Genomic DNA, 19,922 nt, shown 5'->3' with positions numbered 1-19,922 from the left:
CTGTGTCATTGTTTTTGAGTGACCTTAAATGTATACCTAAAAATGACGTTTATAAGTTCGTGAACCTGATATAAAAACAGGATGGTCCTTGAGAATGTTTAGTGCCAATTGATTCAAGTTTTCAACAGGTTCCCAACTATTGAACTCTGATGAATAACCTTCCCATTTAATTAAATACTGTAGTTTACCATTTTTGTACCTACCACGGATGATTTCTCATCCGTAACACTACATTTCAATGATTACCCTCCCCTTACCCTTTAACCTTATTCTTTTACAGAATTTGACCTTATTGTCAAATGATCAAAAATAAACACAGAACACAGAATACAAATAAATCACCCCAACAACTATTAGAGAGAACGATACACAACCAATGAGAGACCGTCACGTAAAATATATAGATTTATCGTGACATCGCAGTATTTTTCCTTACGTAGGTCGTGAACTTTTGGTTGCGAAATGACGACGATACGGCCGGCTAAGAAGAGTACCTAATTCAAATAACTGAAGAAATAACACAAGGGCTAAAAAAAAACCAAAAAAAACCCTGAATTTAAAACACTGAATAATAGCATGGCACGCTTTACCTTGTCTGATACTTGAGAGTTCGCGGCGCATATTCAAGAACATCGTCATAGAGTAGAAAGAATACCCATACTATAAAGACTGTGATAATCGACACTTTCAATTGAGTACATGTCACTTGCTTCTAATCCTTAGTCAGAAAGCGACCTAGTTCTATAGTAGTAGTTAGCCATGTTAAACTAAAAAGAAACACAGAATTTTAAGAGACGTAGATAATGATGTAGACTAGTTGAAGTTGAACTCAAATCCAATCACATATTTACAACCGGAAAAATGTTTATTCTCTAAAATCATGTCGGACGGGGGGGGGGGGGGGTAACACTGAGCACGAAAACCGTGATAGCCTTCGGCAGGAACGATGCCGTGTTTACCTGTCATGGGAGAGATTGACACGTCTCTGATTGGTTGTATGAGAAGTAAAACTATGACGTCAATACATACTTTTGTATTTTTCTTGCCTGATTGCTTGGTCCACGATCGTCTCCGAGGCTATAGTCGATTTTTCCCGTTAGAATGAAATAGCATATCCATTGGAAAAACTCATACTAGACGCTAAACACGTTGTTTATATTTGTGGTTTTGGTAATTGCTTTCAAGTGCCCGCGTGACAAAACTCAAGCTTTTTAGCAACATTAATTTGCATGCGCCTTTTTCATGAGATATTTGCATAATTGTAAATTGCAACACTGTAGGTAGATTTGCCAGGAAAGTAACTATGGTTGTTTCCTATGAGGTTCACACTTAGTGTGTAACTAAGATACGCCCGTCCCTTTTCTCTTGTGTGACCGTCACGTAAAATATATAGATTCATCATGACGTCGTATTTTTCTTGACGTGGATTGGTGTGAACGTTTGGTTAAAAAATACAAAAATATATAGATTTATCGTGACCTCATATTTATCTTGACGTGGATCGTGAACGTTTGGTTTGTTTGGTTGCCAGATGACGACGTAGATAAAAAGATGTAGACTAGTTAACCAAAATGACACTTTACCCCATACTATTACTAGCATGTAAACAGAGTTCATATCATTTTGCTTACGCGAAAGAATGTCTGATCACGCGGTGAAAAGCTGTCCTGTGTTCGATTCTAGTGACGTCACCACTTGGCTCGTGAAGAACCAATCAGGAAAGAGATATACAAAACTAAGTAGTGACTTCATACTTTTTCTTTGGAGCACAACCAATCACTTAACGTGCCAATTTTTGTTGATGACACGACGTGTCAGTGATATTGTATCGTGTAATGTGTTCTCGTGACAACAAATAAAAAAACGTTACGTTTACGTACGTCTTACAACAAAATCACATAACGTCTAATTTTCGTGAACAAAATCCGAAATTGCACACGTTTCCCCACGCAAAGAAAAATGAGAGAATTACAGTAATTAGCAAATATGGGAATATATATTACTCGTTGTATGTTGATGTGTCTACTCGACAAGTAACTAATGATATGCATCGAGCGCTTGTGTATTGAGTTCTCAATACACTGCCCACCACCACCACCACCACAACAACAATAATAATAATAACAATGTCTGCCCCATTGTGAATGTCTGCACATCTTCCGGGCTATTTACTATCGATTGCGTTGACCCGTCCCGTTTGAGTGAACTAGATACATTTGATACAATGTTTCGTTGTCATCAAGCGTCGGGGTAATGTTATGTCTGGGGTATTTACGAAAGTCACTGAGTACGAGTGCAGAATCGAATACTGTTTGATTGACATGTCTATGCGACGTGACGAGAAAAGAGGCCACGCGACGCACGTATCGTGACGCCACTAATAATATCTTTCAATTCAAAGTCGTCAGGCACGACAACACAAATATATTGCCATGTAGATGTAAAATTAAGCACGCGTCACGCACAAGAACAAGCTTACAGTCCATTTACAGAGTTTTTTATTTAAAAATCATTTCCGAATAGGAAAAGGTATGTGGGATTCGTAACCAGCAAGAAATAAAGCAGTGTCCATATTACTTTTAACACGATACAGAGTCGAATTTCTAATTGCTTTTTTCACCAGTTCGATCTCATATTTCGCCTGTCTTCTGCAGGACAAAATGAGGAAAATGGTTTCTAAAAGCATCCAGCTACACGGTGATACTAGGTAAATTGCAGACGATATGCAAGACATGAAAATAAACATCGGTGTGAATATTAGAATAGCTGTCATGGGACATATTAACATGATGAAATTCATTATCAACATCAATGGAAACCACTGACCCAATTTCAACACAGAGCAAATTACAATGCTCGGTAAGACTATTCCGAAAAATGATACGATGAGTGTTAGTATACTTCCTTGACATTTCCCCTTTGTAACAAAAAATATGTATAGTTCCACCAACAGACACGAAAATAAATGTCTCAGCAAATGTAGATTTGTAATTCGTTCCTGTCCCTCGCGAGGTGTGTCCAACTTGATCTTGTTTGTATCGTTGTATCCCATACAGTTCAATAACACTGTGTAATCAATTTTGTCTGCTGTGTAACCGGGACTGTTTCTCAGTATCTCTTCGTGTCGACGAAACAAAGACAAATCCTCTTGAATTTGGTGACTCTTGCCAAGGAAATATTCAACAGTTATGGGTGCCAAGATGTTAATTACAAGCGATAACACCCCCGTAACTATTAGCTTAACTGTAATGGGGTCAATGCCCTTTGATTTATTCTTGCAAAGCTGTAGACCAACTGTGTAATAATTTTTGTGACAACCATAAAGCTCCCATCTCTCCTTGGTAAAGTATTTTGCGAACAGCATAGCACACACAGCATACATTGCAGTAATAATTAAAAATGCTCTCATATATGGAGATCTAGCAAACCAGATTGGTGAAGCGGAAAAATATCTCCGAAATGTCTGCAATTTAGCCAAATCATTTCGTATGAATTTAGCCATCTTCACTATGAAACCAGTCACACAACCGTCATACGCACCCTCACATACATACATACATACATACATACATACATACATACATACATATAAATGTATATTTATACATAAGTCAGAGAATTACGATTAAAAAAACAGTATTCATTTATTTCTTAACTGAAAAACATTTTACGAGCTACAAAATGACATCTGCAAAACGGGCATCTCGAATGTTTCGTAACTTTTTTCAATTTAACGTAACAATGTGTGCAAATTAAATGACCACATTTCACTCCCACTAAGGACACAGTGCCAAAAAAGCAGACTTTACAAGTGAATTTCTCTAATGTACTGCCATTGTCAGTGTTTCCGTTGGCCGACTGCCTACTGCTGCCATGTGAAGAATTTTCATTACTTTCGTTTTCAGTCAGTCTTTGAAAGATATGTTTTCCTTGAGCAATAAGTAGCGTGCGATCTTCGTTGTTAGGGATGATGCGGATAAAATGGGTGCGCATCCGTTCCAAAGAGTCTTGTCTTTGTACAATCCTTCCCAAATGCATGGCTATTTCGTGAGAAAGTTCTCTTCTTGAAATGTGGGCTGTTGTCCTGCGACGGAAGACAAATCTACTCATTAGATACACGACTGCCTTTGCCAACCTTGTTATTACCATTTCAGACTGTCTTCCATCACATAGTCTAGCGATAAAAGCAATCATACGGCTGTAAAGACGGTACCAGGCAGTACGGGGTTTTGCAATGTCACGACTCATGTATTCCATCCTTTTTGTCATATTCCTCACGTCACTATTCAAACTTTCTGCGAAACACCTCTTGGATACAGTTGAAAACGTGAAATGTTCCATAAGTATATCCGACAAATCAACACTTGCCTCTTCCAGGGGCATGGTAAAGTCGCATCCAGTACAATGCACTAATTCGATGTCTCTGGAAACTATTAAATTATTTTCAGTGAGTATTTCTGGATCGAGAGTTGATATTGTTTCAGCCATGATGCCGATTAATCATGAGACCATGACAGCGGGCCTTTATATAAAGTAGTGACCACGTGATCATATGTGACGACACAAATTGAACAAAATCGTGACGTGAGCATATCGTTGTTGACGTTCGAATTCACCAAACACGATATAAAAAAAATATGACGTGGAATCAACATGCACGACGACGATTGTAGCCCTGCACGTTCATGTAATTATAGATATGAAAGTCATGACGTCACTATATACTTTTAAGACAACCAAGTAGTGACCACGATCATATGCGACGACACAAATTGAACAAAATCGTGACGTGAGCATATCGTTGTTGACGTTCGAATTCTTGTCACAACTATATGACGTGGAATCAACATGACAATATGAATGCACGACGAAGACGATTGTAGCCCCCGGCAGGTGAGGTTATTTTTCATTCAGGCTTGCTTAAACACAAAGGTAATTAAATTTACCAAGTTGTTTACATTTTTACATTCCACTTGCGGAATGTGTCGAAAGGACCATTAACTTTATCCATAGTGTTACAACTGGAATGTAAAAATGTAAACAACTTGGTAAATTTAATTACCTTTGTGTTTAAGCAAGCCTGAATGAAAAATACACGATAACGTTTCCAATTTGAAGTTAAGTGTCCTTTTCGTACCTTGCCAAATCGTCGCGTCACTGAGAGCAGTAAGGTCGTATCTGCCTATACAAGTGCATTGCAGATACGACCTTACTGCACTGACGCGACGATATGGCTTTACAGTTAAGAGGTGCGTTTGAAATTGTTATGTGTAGACAAATTTGTATTTAAAAAATCTGAAAATTGAATTTGTATGAATATTTTTTTTTTCTGAAAAATAAAATTCTCCGCTTGGTATACTAATCAATTCAGCATTGGTATGATTCGTATTTGCATGAGAAGAAGTTGATAATGTGAGAATTGTATAAATGGAAGGTTTATATTAATATCTAAAGCTAAACACAGACGATAATACTGAGCGTTCTATGTCTTTGAACAAGACAGGAAATGTATGATTGTGGGGACGAATTTTGCTTGCAATTCACAAGATCTGTGTATCCAAGGTAGAGGTCGACAAGAGAAAGTTGTAGTTGCAGATGCCAGTGATAGAAAAGAAGATTTATTTATGAATTAAAGCCGAAATAATATTATCTAATCATCATCCACATGACCATGTATCTTACCCACCAAGCACAGTAAGTTAAGTTAAGTTAAGACGTGTTATTTTATATACTTGTGAATTTCACAAAACCAAACATGAAAAGATCGTACGTAGTCGGCAGGATTCGAACCTGCGCGGGTAGAACCCAATAGATTTCAAGTCTATCGCCTTAACCACTCGGCCACGACTACTCATCTATGATATACATTGGATTTAATAAGTACGATATTGGACGAGTTTATGGCAACGTCTAGATCATGATCTACAAACCTGATTATCTCAAGGAATATGCCTTTCCAAAAGTTGACATGGTGGCGCTCTACCTACTGTCTGCGTGTACCTTGGGGTACTGACCGGTACATTGCCATTAAAGGGCATATCCTAAGGAACATACAAAGTTGCCTGGCATGGGAGATTGTTTTGAATTTTATTACGAAAAATCATACAGTGTTGGCCAAATCATTCAGCAGCATACATTGACGGTGTCTGTTGAAAAACGAAATAAAAAAAAAATAACGTGGCGGTGTTTTTACCAACTTCTCATCATCCGCTCACATGCATTTGGTTTGCTCTCAAAAGATATTGGGGAGAAGTTCAAAGACAGACTAGAATATGCCATGACCAATATTGTACGGATGTATGCACATAAAGACGTGGAAATATTGAAGCAACATATGCAAGAAAAAGTTAAAAACCCAAGGACATTTGTTCTCATTATTGCTGATGAGTGCCATCGACCAAATCATTCATCAGCATACATTGACGGTGTCTGTTGAAAAACGAAATAAAAAAAAATAACGTGGCGGTGTTTTTACCAACTTCTCATCATCCGCTCACATGCATTTGGTTTGCTCTCAAAAGATATTGGGGAGAAGTTCAAAGACAGACTAGAATATGCCATGACCAATATTGTACGGATGTATGCACATAAAGACGTGGAAATATTGAAGCAACATATGCAAGAAAAAGTTAAAAACCCAAGGACATTTGTTCTCATTATTGCTGATGAGTGCCATCGACCAAATCATTCATCAGCATACATTGACGGTGTCTTTACCAACTTCTCATCATCCGCTCACATGCATTTGGTTTGCTCTCAAAAGATATTGGGGAGAAGTTCAAAGACAGACTAGAATATGCCATGACCAATATTGTACGGATGTATGCACATAAAGACGTGGAAATATTGAAGCAACATATGCAAGAAAAAGTTAAAAACCCAAGGACATTTGTTCTCATTATTGCTGATGAGTGCCATCGACCAAATCATTCATCAGCATACATTGACGGTGTCTGTTGAAAAACGAAATAAAATTTAAAAAAATAACGTAACAAAAGGCAATAAAATTTGGTCGCCGATTGGTCAACAACGACGTTACGTGTTTTTTTTGCCCGATGGTTAATAGCCCATTGCCTATATAAATGGCGGTGTTTTCACCGACTCTCATCATCCGCTGAACAGCCACTGATCAGGAGTACACATCTCGTCAGTACCTCACACTCATAATCCCCGGAGGAACGAACGATTTTGGAAGTGACGACTACAAGATACAATAAGCAGTATCATCATGGAAGACCTGAAATCTATTACCAGACACTTCGGCGATGCAGAGGCAGAGAATATCATTAAGAAGCAAGGTGACCTGTGCTTTGAAGACGTCTTCCCTTGTTTGAAGAACAAAGAGAAGAAGCCCCATGAAGTAGCTAATGATTTTCTGAAAAGATTTCTTTGTTGTCGGTATGGAGAAACAAAGCGTGTCGAGGGCGTGTTTTTTGAGTGTGAATTTGGGAAGATGGGACAAGAAGAATGCATCGTATTGATTTTGGTATACGGTACTTCACGCATTTCCATGGAACTGAATGACGTGACTGATCCAGGTGCATATATGCGTGATACACTAATCATCTACCATGACGAAGGTTACGAAGATGAACAACTAAGATTCTGCAATTGGAGAGCTAAAGAAGTAATTGACAGAATAGCTAAATGACAGTTATATAAATCATTGATTTTTTTCAATAATAAATGTGATATTGTGTAAAAAAAAGTTTGGGTTTTTTTTTTTTTTTTTTTTTTTTTTACATATTTCTGATTTGTTTGAGTGGATATATAAAATACACAAAGCAAATAAAATATGTGTGTAGTTTCAGCATACATTGGCGGTGTCTGTTGAAAAACGAAATAAAATAAAAATAAAAACAAACAAAAAAAGAGTGAAAACTTTACTCATTCTGCAATCTTCGATCTACCATGAAATAAACCAATCAATCAACACACACACATTCATTCATTCACTGAGCGTTCTGTGTCTTTGAACAAGACAGGAAATGTATGATTGTGGGGACGAATTTTGCTTGCAATTCACAAGATCTGTGTATCCAAGGTAGAGGTCGACAAGAGAAACTAGTAGTTGCAGATGCCAGTGATAGAAAAGAAGATTTATTTATGGATTAAAGCCGAAATAATATTATCTAATCCTCATCCACATGACCATATATTTTCGTAGCTGTATCTTTGAACTATTACTACAATACTATGAGAGAAGAAGGGAGAGACAAGCAGTTACTACGAGAGGATTGGTCCTTCCAAGCATTGAGGAAGCAATGGAATAGTGATAGGGAGACTGTTGTGGATACATTGAGGAGCTGGTAGGCATCACTATATCGTTGGCGACGTTCTTACCACCAACCACGATACAGGAAAACTATGCTATTTACTTCACGATCACGATCACGATCTTATTTTTTTTTTACCTAAATCGTCTATATAAAGGGAAAAGTATTAAAACGTTGACCAAACCTCAGGAACTTTCCTAAGTGATAACATCGTTTAACGATAGTAATGGCTTCTTCTGAAACAATTCATACTGACTTTGGAGATATAGCTGACATTGCGATGAGACTAGTAAGATTACTATTAATATTATTAACATTTATTATAATAATTGTTCTTATTATATCCATTTTAATTTTTATTATTGTTATTTCGTTGTGAAGTTCGCACGTTCAAACAAACTTGTTATCAAATGTCACGTTGATACTGATACGAGTTATGGTGAGACATGTCTTTGTTTTTAGTTGCACAAAGCAAGAGACAGAAAGAGACGTTTACATTTGGGACTATTGGGAGATAATACATATTGTTTTGTTTTGTTCTCCTTATAGGATGCATTAGAAGTACATGCACCAGACGATTGCGATCTACAGGCAAAGAAAAGTATTGGATTGATGCAAGGCGATAAGAAACAACTTGTATCGTCCGAAACCGAACGAATGGAACCAAACGGTCATCGAAATAATCAATATATGGCGGAAATTGAAGCGGGGGAAATAAGGGAGGGCGAGGATAAATACAACTATACATCACGTGCACGTTTACCAAGCTCACACAACAATGAATCAAGAGAGACAGACAAGGATATGGATTCGTTACGAAAATTAAAAACTTTATATCGATTCCTGAGAAACAGATTGCATGAATACAAGCATGTATCGTACGATCGTTTGCTGCCAAGAGACATCGACTACTGCACTAGATTGATTAGACGTGTACTTGGACGCGATTACAAAGTACGTAATTTCACCTACAGCTTGTCCAAGGCCATAAACGTTGCGGACAACAAGGCAAAGGAATTCAACAGAAGAGAAAAACAGTTACTTTGCCGAAGATATCGAACACCCGGCACCATTTTTCGTCACTCAAATGCGAAGAGAATACATGTCAACAAATCTTTGAACTATCAAAGTCAACGAACACCATGCACCACGTATCGTCACTCAAATACGAAGAGACGGCGTGGCAAGAACTTTTCATACTATTAAGCCTAACAAAAAAGTTAAATAAAAAATGCTTTACAATATGTTGTTGGCAAAGAGTAATGTGTCCGTTAGTCAAAACGGTGCAGTCTTGTAAGACAGACAATGATTCGTTACACAAATTAAAAACTTTATATCGATTCATGAGAAACAGTACTAGTCTGTATGTATCGTACGATCGCTTGTTGCCAAAAAACATCGACTACTGCACTAGTTTGATTCGAAGTGTACTTGGACGCGATTACAAAGTCATTCAACAGAAGAGAAAAACAGTTACTTTGCCGAAGATATCGAACACCCGGCACCATGTTTCGTCACTCAAATGCGAAGAGAATACATATCAACAAATCTTTGAACTATCAAAGTCAACGAACACCATGCACCACGTATCGTCACTCAAATACGAAGAGATGGCATGGCAAGAACTTTTCATATTATTAAGCCTAACAAAAAAGTTAAATAAAAAAATGCTTTACAATAACAACATGGCAATAAATAGGTTGTTGGCAAAGAGTAATGTGTCCGCTAGTCGTGTTAACACGTTACAGTCGACAGTCTTGTACTACAAGTTGTAGGATCATCGATATCGATATCGGTAACACATGTACTGCAAAGACTTGCTGTATCATCACAAGGATAAGGTGGCACTCGGTGTAGGAGATTTACACCTGAAAGAAAACAAAATAAATAAATGTACATAAATTTCATGTCGTCTATTTTGTGCATTACTATGTATGTATGTATACATGCATGTTGTATTATACGTACATACGCGAATGTATATATATTTTGCTAACGTGGGTGTCAAATGATTGATAGAGGGCGCTCTTGTCACCATTCGCTTGTCCACTTGGCAAGTAGAAAACAAAAGTGTTTACCCATTTCAAATAGTGAGGTGTTGTGATTGATTGGTTAACTTTTTTGTTTAGTCGAAAAATGTCACTTTGAAAGATTCTGTGTGTACTGAAAAGTTCTCTACACCATGAACTGGAATCCTAGATAATATCAATTTTCATGGCCTAATTAATATTCATGCTATAGCATACAATTTGTAATGTAAAACGTAGTTCTTAAAATAATCACAAGTTTTTATGCACTTTCAGAAGCTATCAATATAAAAAATGAACATCTATTTCAACACTAATATAAAATCTTTTCTTTCCTTCCAACTATTTTTTCTCCCAGTCAGCAGGATTTGTTTATTTGTTCCTATTATCACTGTTGTCAAATGTGCAGTTGATTCAAACACCCAAACCTGGAAAATCATGCTGTAATTTACTATTGATGAACAATATTCAATGGTACTTCCACATATATTTTCTTGATAGAGTAAACAAATACGTCAAGGACAGCTGGTCGGATTGTTTTGAAAAATTAACATATGTTATAACTTTCGAGACTTGTTGGCGCCGTGGTTATACAATGTATCCAAAATCCTGTCAGACATGTGCAGTGTCTAAAAAGTACAGCATAAAAACACATCCTTTGTTGGGGGGGGGGGGGGGGGGGCAAGTATTTTTCAAAACAACTTGCCCGAGCCTTGAAATCACTTTTCCGCCATTATTTCGAGCCATGCATACCTCAATTTGGATACACTCTACTCTATCTTTACCACTGCAATAATGCACTAGATACAGCAACGAGCAATGAAACCACGATCGAGTCCCTCACGAACGAAAAATTACGTTTAAAAAAAATAATTGAGAGAGCTTTTACCTTGAACGGTGTACACAGGTGGTTTCTCTTCCTTCCTTAACTGGCCGGCAATTTTATTCCCGAACCAAATTAGAAAGCACAGGCCAAGAGACGTGATGAGGACCAGGCCGAAATAAGCTGCTGAGACAAGTATGATTTCACTGAACGATGATGACTCTGAGTCTAACGAGACATCACTAGTCGTCTTCTTCTCTGAACGATGTTGAGGGATGTACAGACACAATTTCGTGACTTCGTCGTAAAAGTCGTTACCGTCAACGCATCCTCGACAGAGAGTGTCTGCTGTAAGGTTACAAGGTGAAAGAACTTTTACCCCATCCGGGCACTGGCGACACTGGCGACACACTCGTACCCTCTTTGACAATACATACTCGTAGTGGTTGGAGGGACACCGGGCAGGATCTGCAGTTGGCGGTGGCTGTAGGGGCTGCTTGTCGGTGATGGTGGTGGCGGTGGCTGTCGAGTTTGAACTTGCAAAAACGACGGCGAACAACACGATGCACGGCGCCAGATACATGATTTCGAAGTAATTGGTAATTTATGTTCCGTCATGCGCAGTAGGCATACATTATCAACCACTGATTGGTTGGAGGATAAAGGTTAAAAGGTGACTAATGTTTTGCATATTTCCACAAGAACAAAAACGAAAGTATAAACATTTTATTCATCGTGTAATTGTACACGATTACAGAGTGCATCATTTTTATACATAGAAGTTGCGCATTGCCAACAGTAAAGTACGAGAATTAAACAGAGAGAAAAACGTTATCGAACACTGCCAGTGCCAGTTCCACGTATCGTCACCCAGATACATATGCAGAAAGCATGCCTGTAAGCATAATTTTCATCTCAAAGAGAAAATAAAAATATATATATAATGTCATGTCACACCAATGCGTGTATGTGGGTGTATGTATGTATACATGTGTGTGCGTGCAAGACAATTTCGTATTCAAAGAGGTTGAGGGCGCACAACTTAACGATCGTAGCATTTGGTCAGTGACCGCTTTTGCATTAGCAGCCTTTCTCAGTGTGGATGCTGTCTCTGTGTTACAACACGATCGTCGCCATATACTATCTTCGAATTCAGGACTGACCGACCACTTTCATCCCTTAATACAGTACATACATTATCAACTTAAAAGTAAAAGCGAAAGGTTTTCAAAAAAGGTTACTTTTTTATTGTTTTGCACAGTTCCTCAAATTCACAATCGTAAAGCTTACGCCCCAACGAAAGTTCATGTTCTAAGCATATGTTACAAAGTCTTTCGTCAAAGTCTGCATATTCTAAAATCATGTCTAAGACTCTGGCACCAGTGGACGTCAAACTTTTCCAAGTCTGATACTGGGTGTTAATACACATCTTGGGAATAAACAATTGAAAACACACTTTCTTTTTGTCTTCGCTTGTCTCCTGTCTGAGGTTGAACTTGATGGAAGGAAATTGATCGTTTTTGTCGACAATCCATCTTTCGTTGCGACACAGGGACTTGCTGACATAGTCTGGGTTTTTTATGCCATAGAGTCGACCGGCGTAATTTAGATTGTTCGTTGAAAACGGTAAAGTAACCGATTGCTTTTTATCAAAAGCTAAGCCCTGGTGATAAACGAAGTCTAAATTTGCACGCCTGCGCAGTAGATAATTTCCTCTCACTGTAATGGTAGTTGATCCGGTGGAAGAAAAATTTAAAACAGTGGACGAGTGGGAAAGAGGACGTTTGAATTCCCACATGGTGTGTTGGAGTTTAGAGCCTCTGAGGTGAATAGACGATGACATTTCTCTTTCGTCAGGCACTTTTCTGTGTCCAATTACGTGTGAAGACACAATGTTTACCATAAAAAAAACCATACTGGCGCGACCGTCTGATGATCGCACCGTGTGATATTCAACATTGTCCATTGATGTTTTGAGTGTGAATGGCACTGTATTACTTTCTCCCCTGCTTTTGCAGGTAGAAATCCACGTCGATATACTCGGCATTGCTGTCTTGCACTCTGCCAATCAAATGACAGTTAGGATTTGATCGTGCACATACTTCAAGTTGTCTCACTTCATTTTTGTTTTCGACTTTTACACGCATATTGAGCACGTCGCAGTCATTAGGTAAATCGAAAACGTGTGGAAAAAAGCAATGCATGAATTTGAAAGTCTTTTCCTCGACCTTTGGCAAGACACTGAATCTGTTCACGACCATTCGCCCATCTTGAACGAACGTTTGGCCGGGTTTCTGTTCTGCCATGGCTAACGTCATGTTGAGGATAGGTATGGTTACGTTTTTTGATGAATTGGCTACCACGTTCAGTTTGTATGACACAGCGTTACCGAGAGAAGTGGAGGTCACCTGAGTTCTCCTTTTCACAACACTGACATTATCATTTGAGGGTGAACTTTCGAGCATGCGCAGACACTTTTTAGCTTTTAATCGCCGGTACTGGAGAGGATGTAAAAGTCCCTTGAGGACATCAATCACTTCGTTACCATATACGTCACGCAATGTATCGAGTAGTGACGTCTTTTTTTCGAAATCGCTAGTTTGATTATCCGACGTCAGTCCATGCAGGAGAGAAATCCCACCCGATAATTCCTCGACAAGTGAAGGGTCGTCGTTAACGTGTGAACACCATTCCCAAACTTCCTCGTGTGTGAGGGAACCCCTGAGTTCTACGTTGGACTGACACAGCTTTAAGAAATGACGACTGTGTGATGACGACATGCAATACAGCATTATGCTCAAATCGTTTTTGGGATGGTAGCAAGGCAATCCCGCAAGTACCACCGCGCAAATTCCCAAAGAATAACAGTCACAGACATGACTAAGCCTTTCGAACTTGGGACGTTTTGACAATGCCAACTGTATGTCGAAATATGGTATCAATGATGTCTGTCTGGTAAAGTGAATAGATTTTAGATTGGGGGCAGCATCGGTGACGTGTAGAAGGGTATTTCTTGGCAGATACTGGACGTCAAGTCCCGTGAGACCAGGGTTCGTTGTACGTGCCAATACGGCAGCCGTTGCTTGTTGTTGGTTTTCACTTTTATTATTTTTTTTAAAAAACGTTTGGAGACCAAAACGAGTCATCACGTCAAACACGACAAATTCAGACGACCCAAAATCAATCAGTTGATACTGGTTTGAATTTCTTCTGTATGTGATATTTCCAACAGTGATATCGCAATGAACCACTCCAGCTTCGTTAAGAAAATCCAATGCTTCGAGTGTTTGTTTCAGAAAATCACCAACATCGAGAAGGTTGTTTTGTATCACACAGTAGTGGAACAAGTTTTCTCCTGCATACTGCATGTATATTTCCCGCACCACTTCCACGTTATTGTTTTCCTCATGGATGTATCTTACGTGAGTAAGTGAACGAATTCTTGGAACATACCCATGTTTCGAATGGTCCATGTCGTTCAAGTATCCCATGACCAATGCATCTTTTCCAAGAGACGTCAAAAGGAGGCTATCCAGCATATCATTCTGTGTGATATGGTCGCATGGATTCTTTTCGAAGAAGACATTCTTTTTCACCACAGTGTCCGTGTTAGCAATGATGGCACATGTACCAAATGAACCACGATTTAAATCAATGCGCTTGCCCTCACTGACTGGCCTGTCTGCATTTACCTTGGCATTTACGGGGGTAAAGTGTCGAGTTTTCCCCATGAAAAACATCTCTCCAGCGTCGTTGTTGCTCTTGCTCATGGCAAAGGTGTGAATGATGGAAAGAAAGAAAAAAGTTCACGTATATACAAGGCTATCTATTTTCTCGTGACGTGTACGCGGGCACGTGGAGTCAATAAATTGCACTGCTTGAACAAGCACCGGAGTCATTTCAAACATGGGTATTTCGAGTGAATTTCTCAGACACATTGCCAAAACTGGACTGTTTGTAGAACAGGAATTTAGTGATGCCATCGTTGACAGAGAAGTCATGGTCATGGACGGTACGCAGAGTTTTTATCGCATCCCTACGTTGTTGAATAGGTTGTGCATATGTACTCAATACAAAAGTTTCACAGAACTGTTCACCGAAGCCACCACCATTGGTGCAGTGCGCGAAATTAAAAGTAAGAGTGAACCTGTTATCATAGAAAACAAAGTGTGGCATGTGAACTCTGTAGACGCTATCGTAAACGCTTTTATCCATGACACTATTGATTTCGCAGTTCATACCAGACAGATGCAGGAAAAAGTACAGCCTGCCATGGAAAACTACCTGTCTGACTTGGTCGTGTGTGTGGACGGTGGTATACCGTTTGCGAAGAAGACCACAGTTATGAAACGTTACGAACAAACGTCCGATCAAAGGTGGATAGACCGCTTAACGAAAGAGCTCGACAACACAGACAGGTTATCAGAAAAGGACAAACAATCTTTGATTGACAAAGCGAAGAAGAAACTCACAGCAGCGATAGAACACTTGCCTACATTTCCGTATAAGGGAAACCTGACAAAACTGATGAAAAGTGAACAGTTCAGAACACGGCTCATGACGCTGTTTGAAACGTCTTTGCAAGAGACGCTTTTACCAATACCATTCAGAGTGTACAGCGTTCAACAAAAACAGAGACATGGACATATAAACTGGTGGAAGAAAGTGAGTGGGAGTGGAACATGGACGGAACTGGAAACGGCTTTAAACAGTCTACAGTCCCCTCCTCTAGAGGCCGACATTATGACCACTGTGATTGCAGATTGCACACAAAGGAAAATCGTGATCGTTTCTGTAGACACGGATTGTCTTCTCTATCTCATAGCCCGTGGGTCAGATGCCATGTTGGTCAGTCAACGACCTCTAATAACACACTGCGGTCAGGTGGCAAGGAAAGGAACTTGCCTAAATTTTGATCACTTGCAGAAAGCCCATACACACACACCATGTCTTTTGTTGGACTTTTTAGTGTTGTTAAGTTTTGCAGGTTCCGACTACCATCAAAACTACCCCTATTTCGGAACGAAGGTCCAGTTACACCTGTACAAACTATTCGAACAAAAACGCCAAGCACTATTGAATGGAGAAGACGTCATGAACCACCCTTTTCCCATCGTGGAAGTAAAGAGCGAATGGTTTCAAGCAAAAGGCAACGTTGGAAAAAAACAGAAGTGGTTACAAGAGTTAAGATCCAACGACCGTTTGTTTTGCTTTCGTTTCAAGGACAGGATATGCCTGTTTGAGTTCTTACCCGCGAAACTGATCGAGTTCATCGAGGCTATTGGTAGCAAAATGAAATACCTGAAGAAGAGAACGAGTACATGGTCCCGAAATGTATTGTTTATGAGTCAATTCGAACACAACATGAGGCGACATTTCTACTTACTGGAGTACATGACAAACTGTCAAACTAACGTCGATGTTGCGGTGAAACAGGACAGTCTACTGGCCAAAAAATATGGGTATACAGCATCGGGATTGTTTCGCCTTCCCTTTTCACCCGTTGGAAATGAAAGATAAAATTGCAATAAAAAATACTCAAGTATAAATGTTTGTGTTTTGTGTTTTGTTGACTAGCATGGCTGATTACATTGCACCGAAACAATGGCTTGTTCGCTCTATCAAACGCACAGTGTTACTAACACCAAACACAATCTTCGAATCTCTCCAAATGAATGATCCGGCAAAAGAACCCATCCTTCTAGCCAATGGTATCGACAAATCAAGGTTAAAAGACCACCGACTCTTTGAAACATCGTTTTCGTCAAAATCAATTGTGTTATGTAATAAAACTACAAATCCCGATTTCAGAGAAGGCCCTTTACCAAAATGGTGGATACTTGATTCTATGAAAGTTAGTCCAGTGGAATCGTCTTCACAAAAACCTTTTTACTATACGTGGTCGGTGTATCTGGCAGACAACGAAAATCACAGGCATAGGGATTTGGCAGTACCTAAACAATGTATCGTCGATGACAAGGCAATGCAGTTTTGTGAATACAACATAAAAGATGCCAGTAAACCGGGAAACGACAAAGCAGTCTTTTCCAACGATACCAGACATATCGACAGATTGGGCGAAGTGGCCAATAATTACCAATCGTCGACGGTAGTCACCATAAAGAGACCAAAAACAGAAAAATGCAATATCGAATCGTTTGTAGGCTCCCCCCTACACTTTCGTTTAGAACAGAGGGGTTATCATATCGAACTGTCGGATTTCACGAGATACAAAGCTGTCATCGAAGACAAAAAACACGGTTTAATAGTGACAGGTGAAGAAGGAGAAGAAGACAGGGACGACTTGCAATCTCTTTTAATAGCGGCAGTGATGAACGAAACTGTGAAGTGTTGTCTTCATGGTGCTTTTGACGAAAAACTACTGGAGATTGACAGATCCACTGGAAGAGGACAGTATCCCATGAGACACAATAAGAAAGGCGAAGGTGTGGCTGCAGTAATACCGTTTGACGTCATAAAGAAATTCGTCGCTTGGGCTAAACACTTGCAAGAGGTCAGTGGGGTCAAAGACTGCAGGAACAAGCGTTTGGTTTTAATATTGAACAGGCATTATGACTACAACAACGTTTATCCCTTGCGACTTACAGTGGAGGTACAGTACAGAGTAGCCTCGTATGAAAACAAATGGAACGACGTGTCGTGTGTACTCAAAAAAATTCTCTTCCCCAAATCTATCTTTGAAAACACGACAGATGATATGGACGGACAAATGACTATAGGTGAAGCTGACGAGGAAGACGATGTTGATGATGATGATGAGGATGATGAGGAGGAGGATGAAGCTTTCCAACAAGTATTGCGAGACTATGATATAGAAAGTGAATACTAATTCTCACCATGTTAACTTTTGTATATTAATGTACATGTTCCTCGAGCTCTTTACATTGTCACGGTTGGTTGGATACAAAAAAAATGACAGTGCACTCTGCCATCATCACTTCTGCCGTTCTATTTTGCCTGTTGAGCGTGTGTTTAACACTACCTCACTACCACAATGACAACCTAATAGATGACGAATGTAATCTACATGTACAGCAATGGAGAAAAGACAGTAAATGGTTGTCTGATCGAGATTTACATTGCATTTTCACCAATGCTAATCATTCGGCCCCCTGTTTATGCAATGCGACAAAAGCCTGTATAATTCCGGGTGAACTGGTTGAATCAGTAAGAGAATCCACAAAAATATTAAACCTGAAATACGAATACAAAGGATGTGATTGTCTTTGTGACGTGGATAAAAAGGATCGTTTCAATTTCGGTAAATGGAAATGTCATCCATCAATAGACAGATTCATTCGTAGCAGAGTATTGACAACTCGACTGTGTGAAGACGCGACAACAGAAACAGAAGGTGATAGTAATACGTACGACATCAAAGATGTTTCATACGTTTTCGAGGACATCACATCTACTAACGACACAAGAACAAACCAGAAAACATCAAACGGTTTTTCTGCATTGAAAGTCAGTATTGCAATAGCAATATTCATTGGGTTGATTGTAGTGGGTATCATCATTTCAATCGTTTGTCGTGCACTGGATAAACATGGTTCCAACCCCCTAGATGAACACGAGATGCATTGATAAGAAATAAGAACTTCAGAATCTTCTTTTTTTGTATCTCTCTCAGAGTCTCTCTCTCATGCTTGTACATCATCACACAAATCAAATACATCTATTCGCAATAAAATATTCTTAATAAAACATTTATTGTCATTGTGTAATTTAAAAAAAACGTGATTGAAAACAATTAGTCACTGGTTGATAGTGGCTGTGTACTTTGTTGGTGCATCACTTCTGCAAGTAGTTCCACAAAGTATAAAAAATCCTGTATATACTCCTCACTGTTTTCTACTTGGTTTCGTATTGCAATGATTTGGTCAACACTCGGAAGCTCTTTACCATGAGGGAGAAGCTTAACAAGCTGTTCGAACAAATCGGCATTCAGTTCCTGCAGTTTTTCAAATGCAAGGTTAAAAAACGGCGCCCATACTGCCAGTACATTTGTAAACTTCCACACCAACCGTCCGTCATCGTTGCCGCTTTTGATGTGACGAAGAACTTTGGCCATCCCAACGACAGAAATGCCCAAGGGTGTTTTGATTTTGCATGTTTCTTTCATGTCATCCAATACCATCATAACGGTTGCATACTGATGGAATGGTATATTCTCTGGATTGAATTGTCGGAGAACACTCTGTCTGAGTTCCTGTAAGAACAACATAGAAAAAGAGAACGTTGTCATCCACATTGCATAGTGAATTGTAAAACATGCAATACAAGCGAAAGAGATAGAGTATATATATTCATTCATTCATTCATTCATTCATTCATTCATTCATTCAACATATCTATGTTACTTACAATGTAAGCCAAGTAGTCGTACGGTTTGTAATGCTTGTTGGCCAAAGGAGGCGCAGATGACATGGAATTTGCCAATGGTAATTCACTGGCAAAAGCTTCATCGGCTTTCCTCTTTTTCTGTAGTGTACTCTTCCCTGTGAAATACATAATTGAATGGTAAAAAATCCCCCGTCCATCGACATTTATATACTATTTCCATTGCCTTCTGACGTCATAATCTTCGTACGAGAAAGGCTCAACACAAAATGTTGACGACATGTACTTGATGTGTGCAAAACGTCATACTTTTTGAAAGATTCGATATCATGCATGTCTTTTTCACGTAACACATTGACGTCATATATTTTTTGGACGATTCGATATCGTGTATCTGATGTCATGGTGTGTGTCTCGTGCACGTAACACGTT

General features: G+C 39.1%; 3 protein-coding genes and 1 non-coding gene across 4 annotated transcripts in view; all 4 read right to left on the bottom strand.

Annotated features, from left to right (window-relative positions):
• Positions 1-19,922, bottom strand: part of LOC144440436 (hydroxylysine kinase-like) — a 204,871-nt gene that overhangs the window by 118,951 nt on the left and 65,998 nt on the right. The window lies entirely within an intron of this gene.
• On the bottom strand, positions 5,770-5,851 carry Trnas-uga (transfer RNA serine (anticodon UGA)). The gene has a single exon. It is a non-coding gene; the product is annotated as a tRNA-Ser (tRNA).
• Positions 9,119-11,709, bottom strand: LOC144440410 (uncharacterized). Its single transcript, XM_078129782.1, has 2 exons — positions 11,193-11,709; positions 9,119-10,144 (listed from the first exon to the last, which is right to left on the bottom strand). The coding sequence occupies exons 1-2, from the start codon at positions 11,707-11,709 to the stop codon at positions 10,011-10,013; spliced, it is 651 nt and encodes a 216-aa protein (XP_077985908.1). The 3' UTR covers positions 9,119-10,010.
• On the bottom strand, positions 18,901-19,661 carry LOC144440161 (uncharacterized). The gene is made up of 2 exons (XM_078129441.1): positions 19,515-19,661; positions 18,901-19,359 (listed from the first exon to the last, which is right to left on the bottom strand). Exons 1-2 carry the CDS (start codon positions 19,659-19,661, stop codon positions 18,901-18,903), a joined length of 606 nt encoding a protein of 201 aa, XP_077985567.1.

This window comes from Glandiceps talaboti, chromosome 9 (genome assembly GCF_964340395.1).
Source record: "Glandiceps talaboti chromosome 9, keGlaTala1.1, whole genome shotgun sequence".
NCBI classification, from domain to species: domain Eukaryota; kingdom Metazoa; phylum Hemichordata; class Enteropneusta; family Spengelidae; genus Glandiceps; species Glandiceps talaboti.
This window is presented reverse-complemented; position numbering and strand designations above follow the sequence as displayed.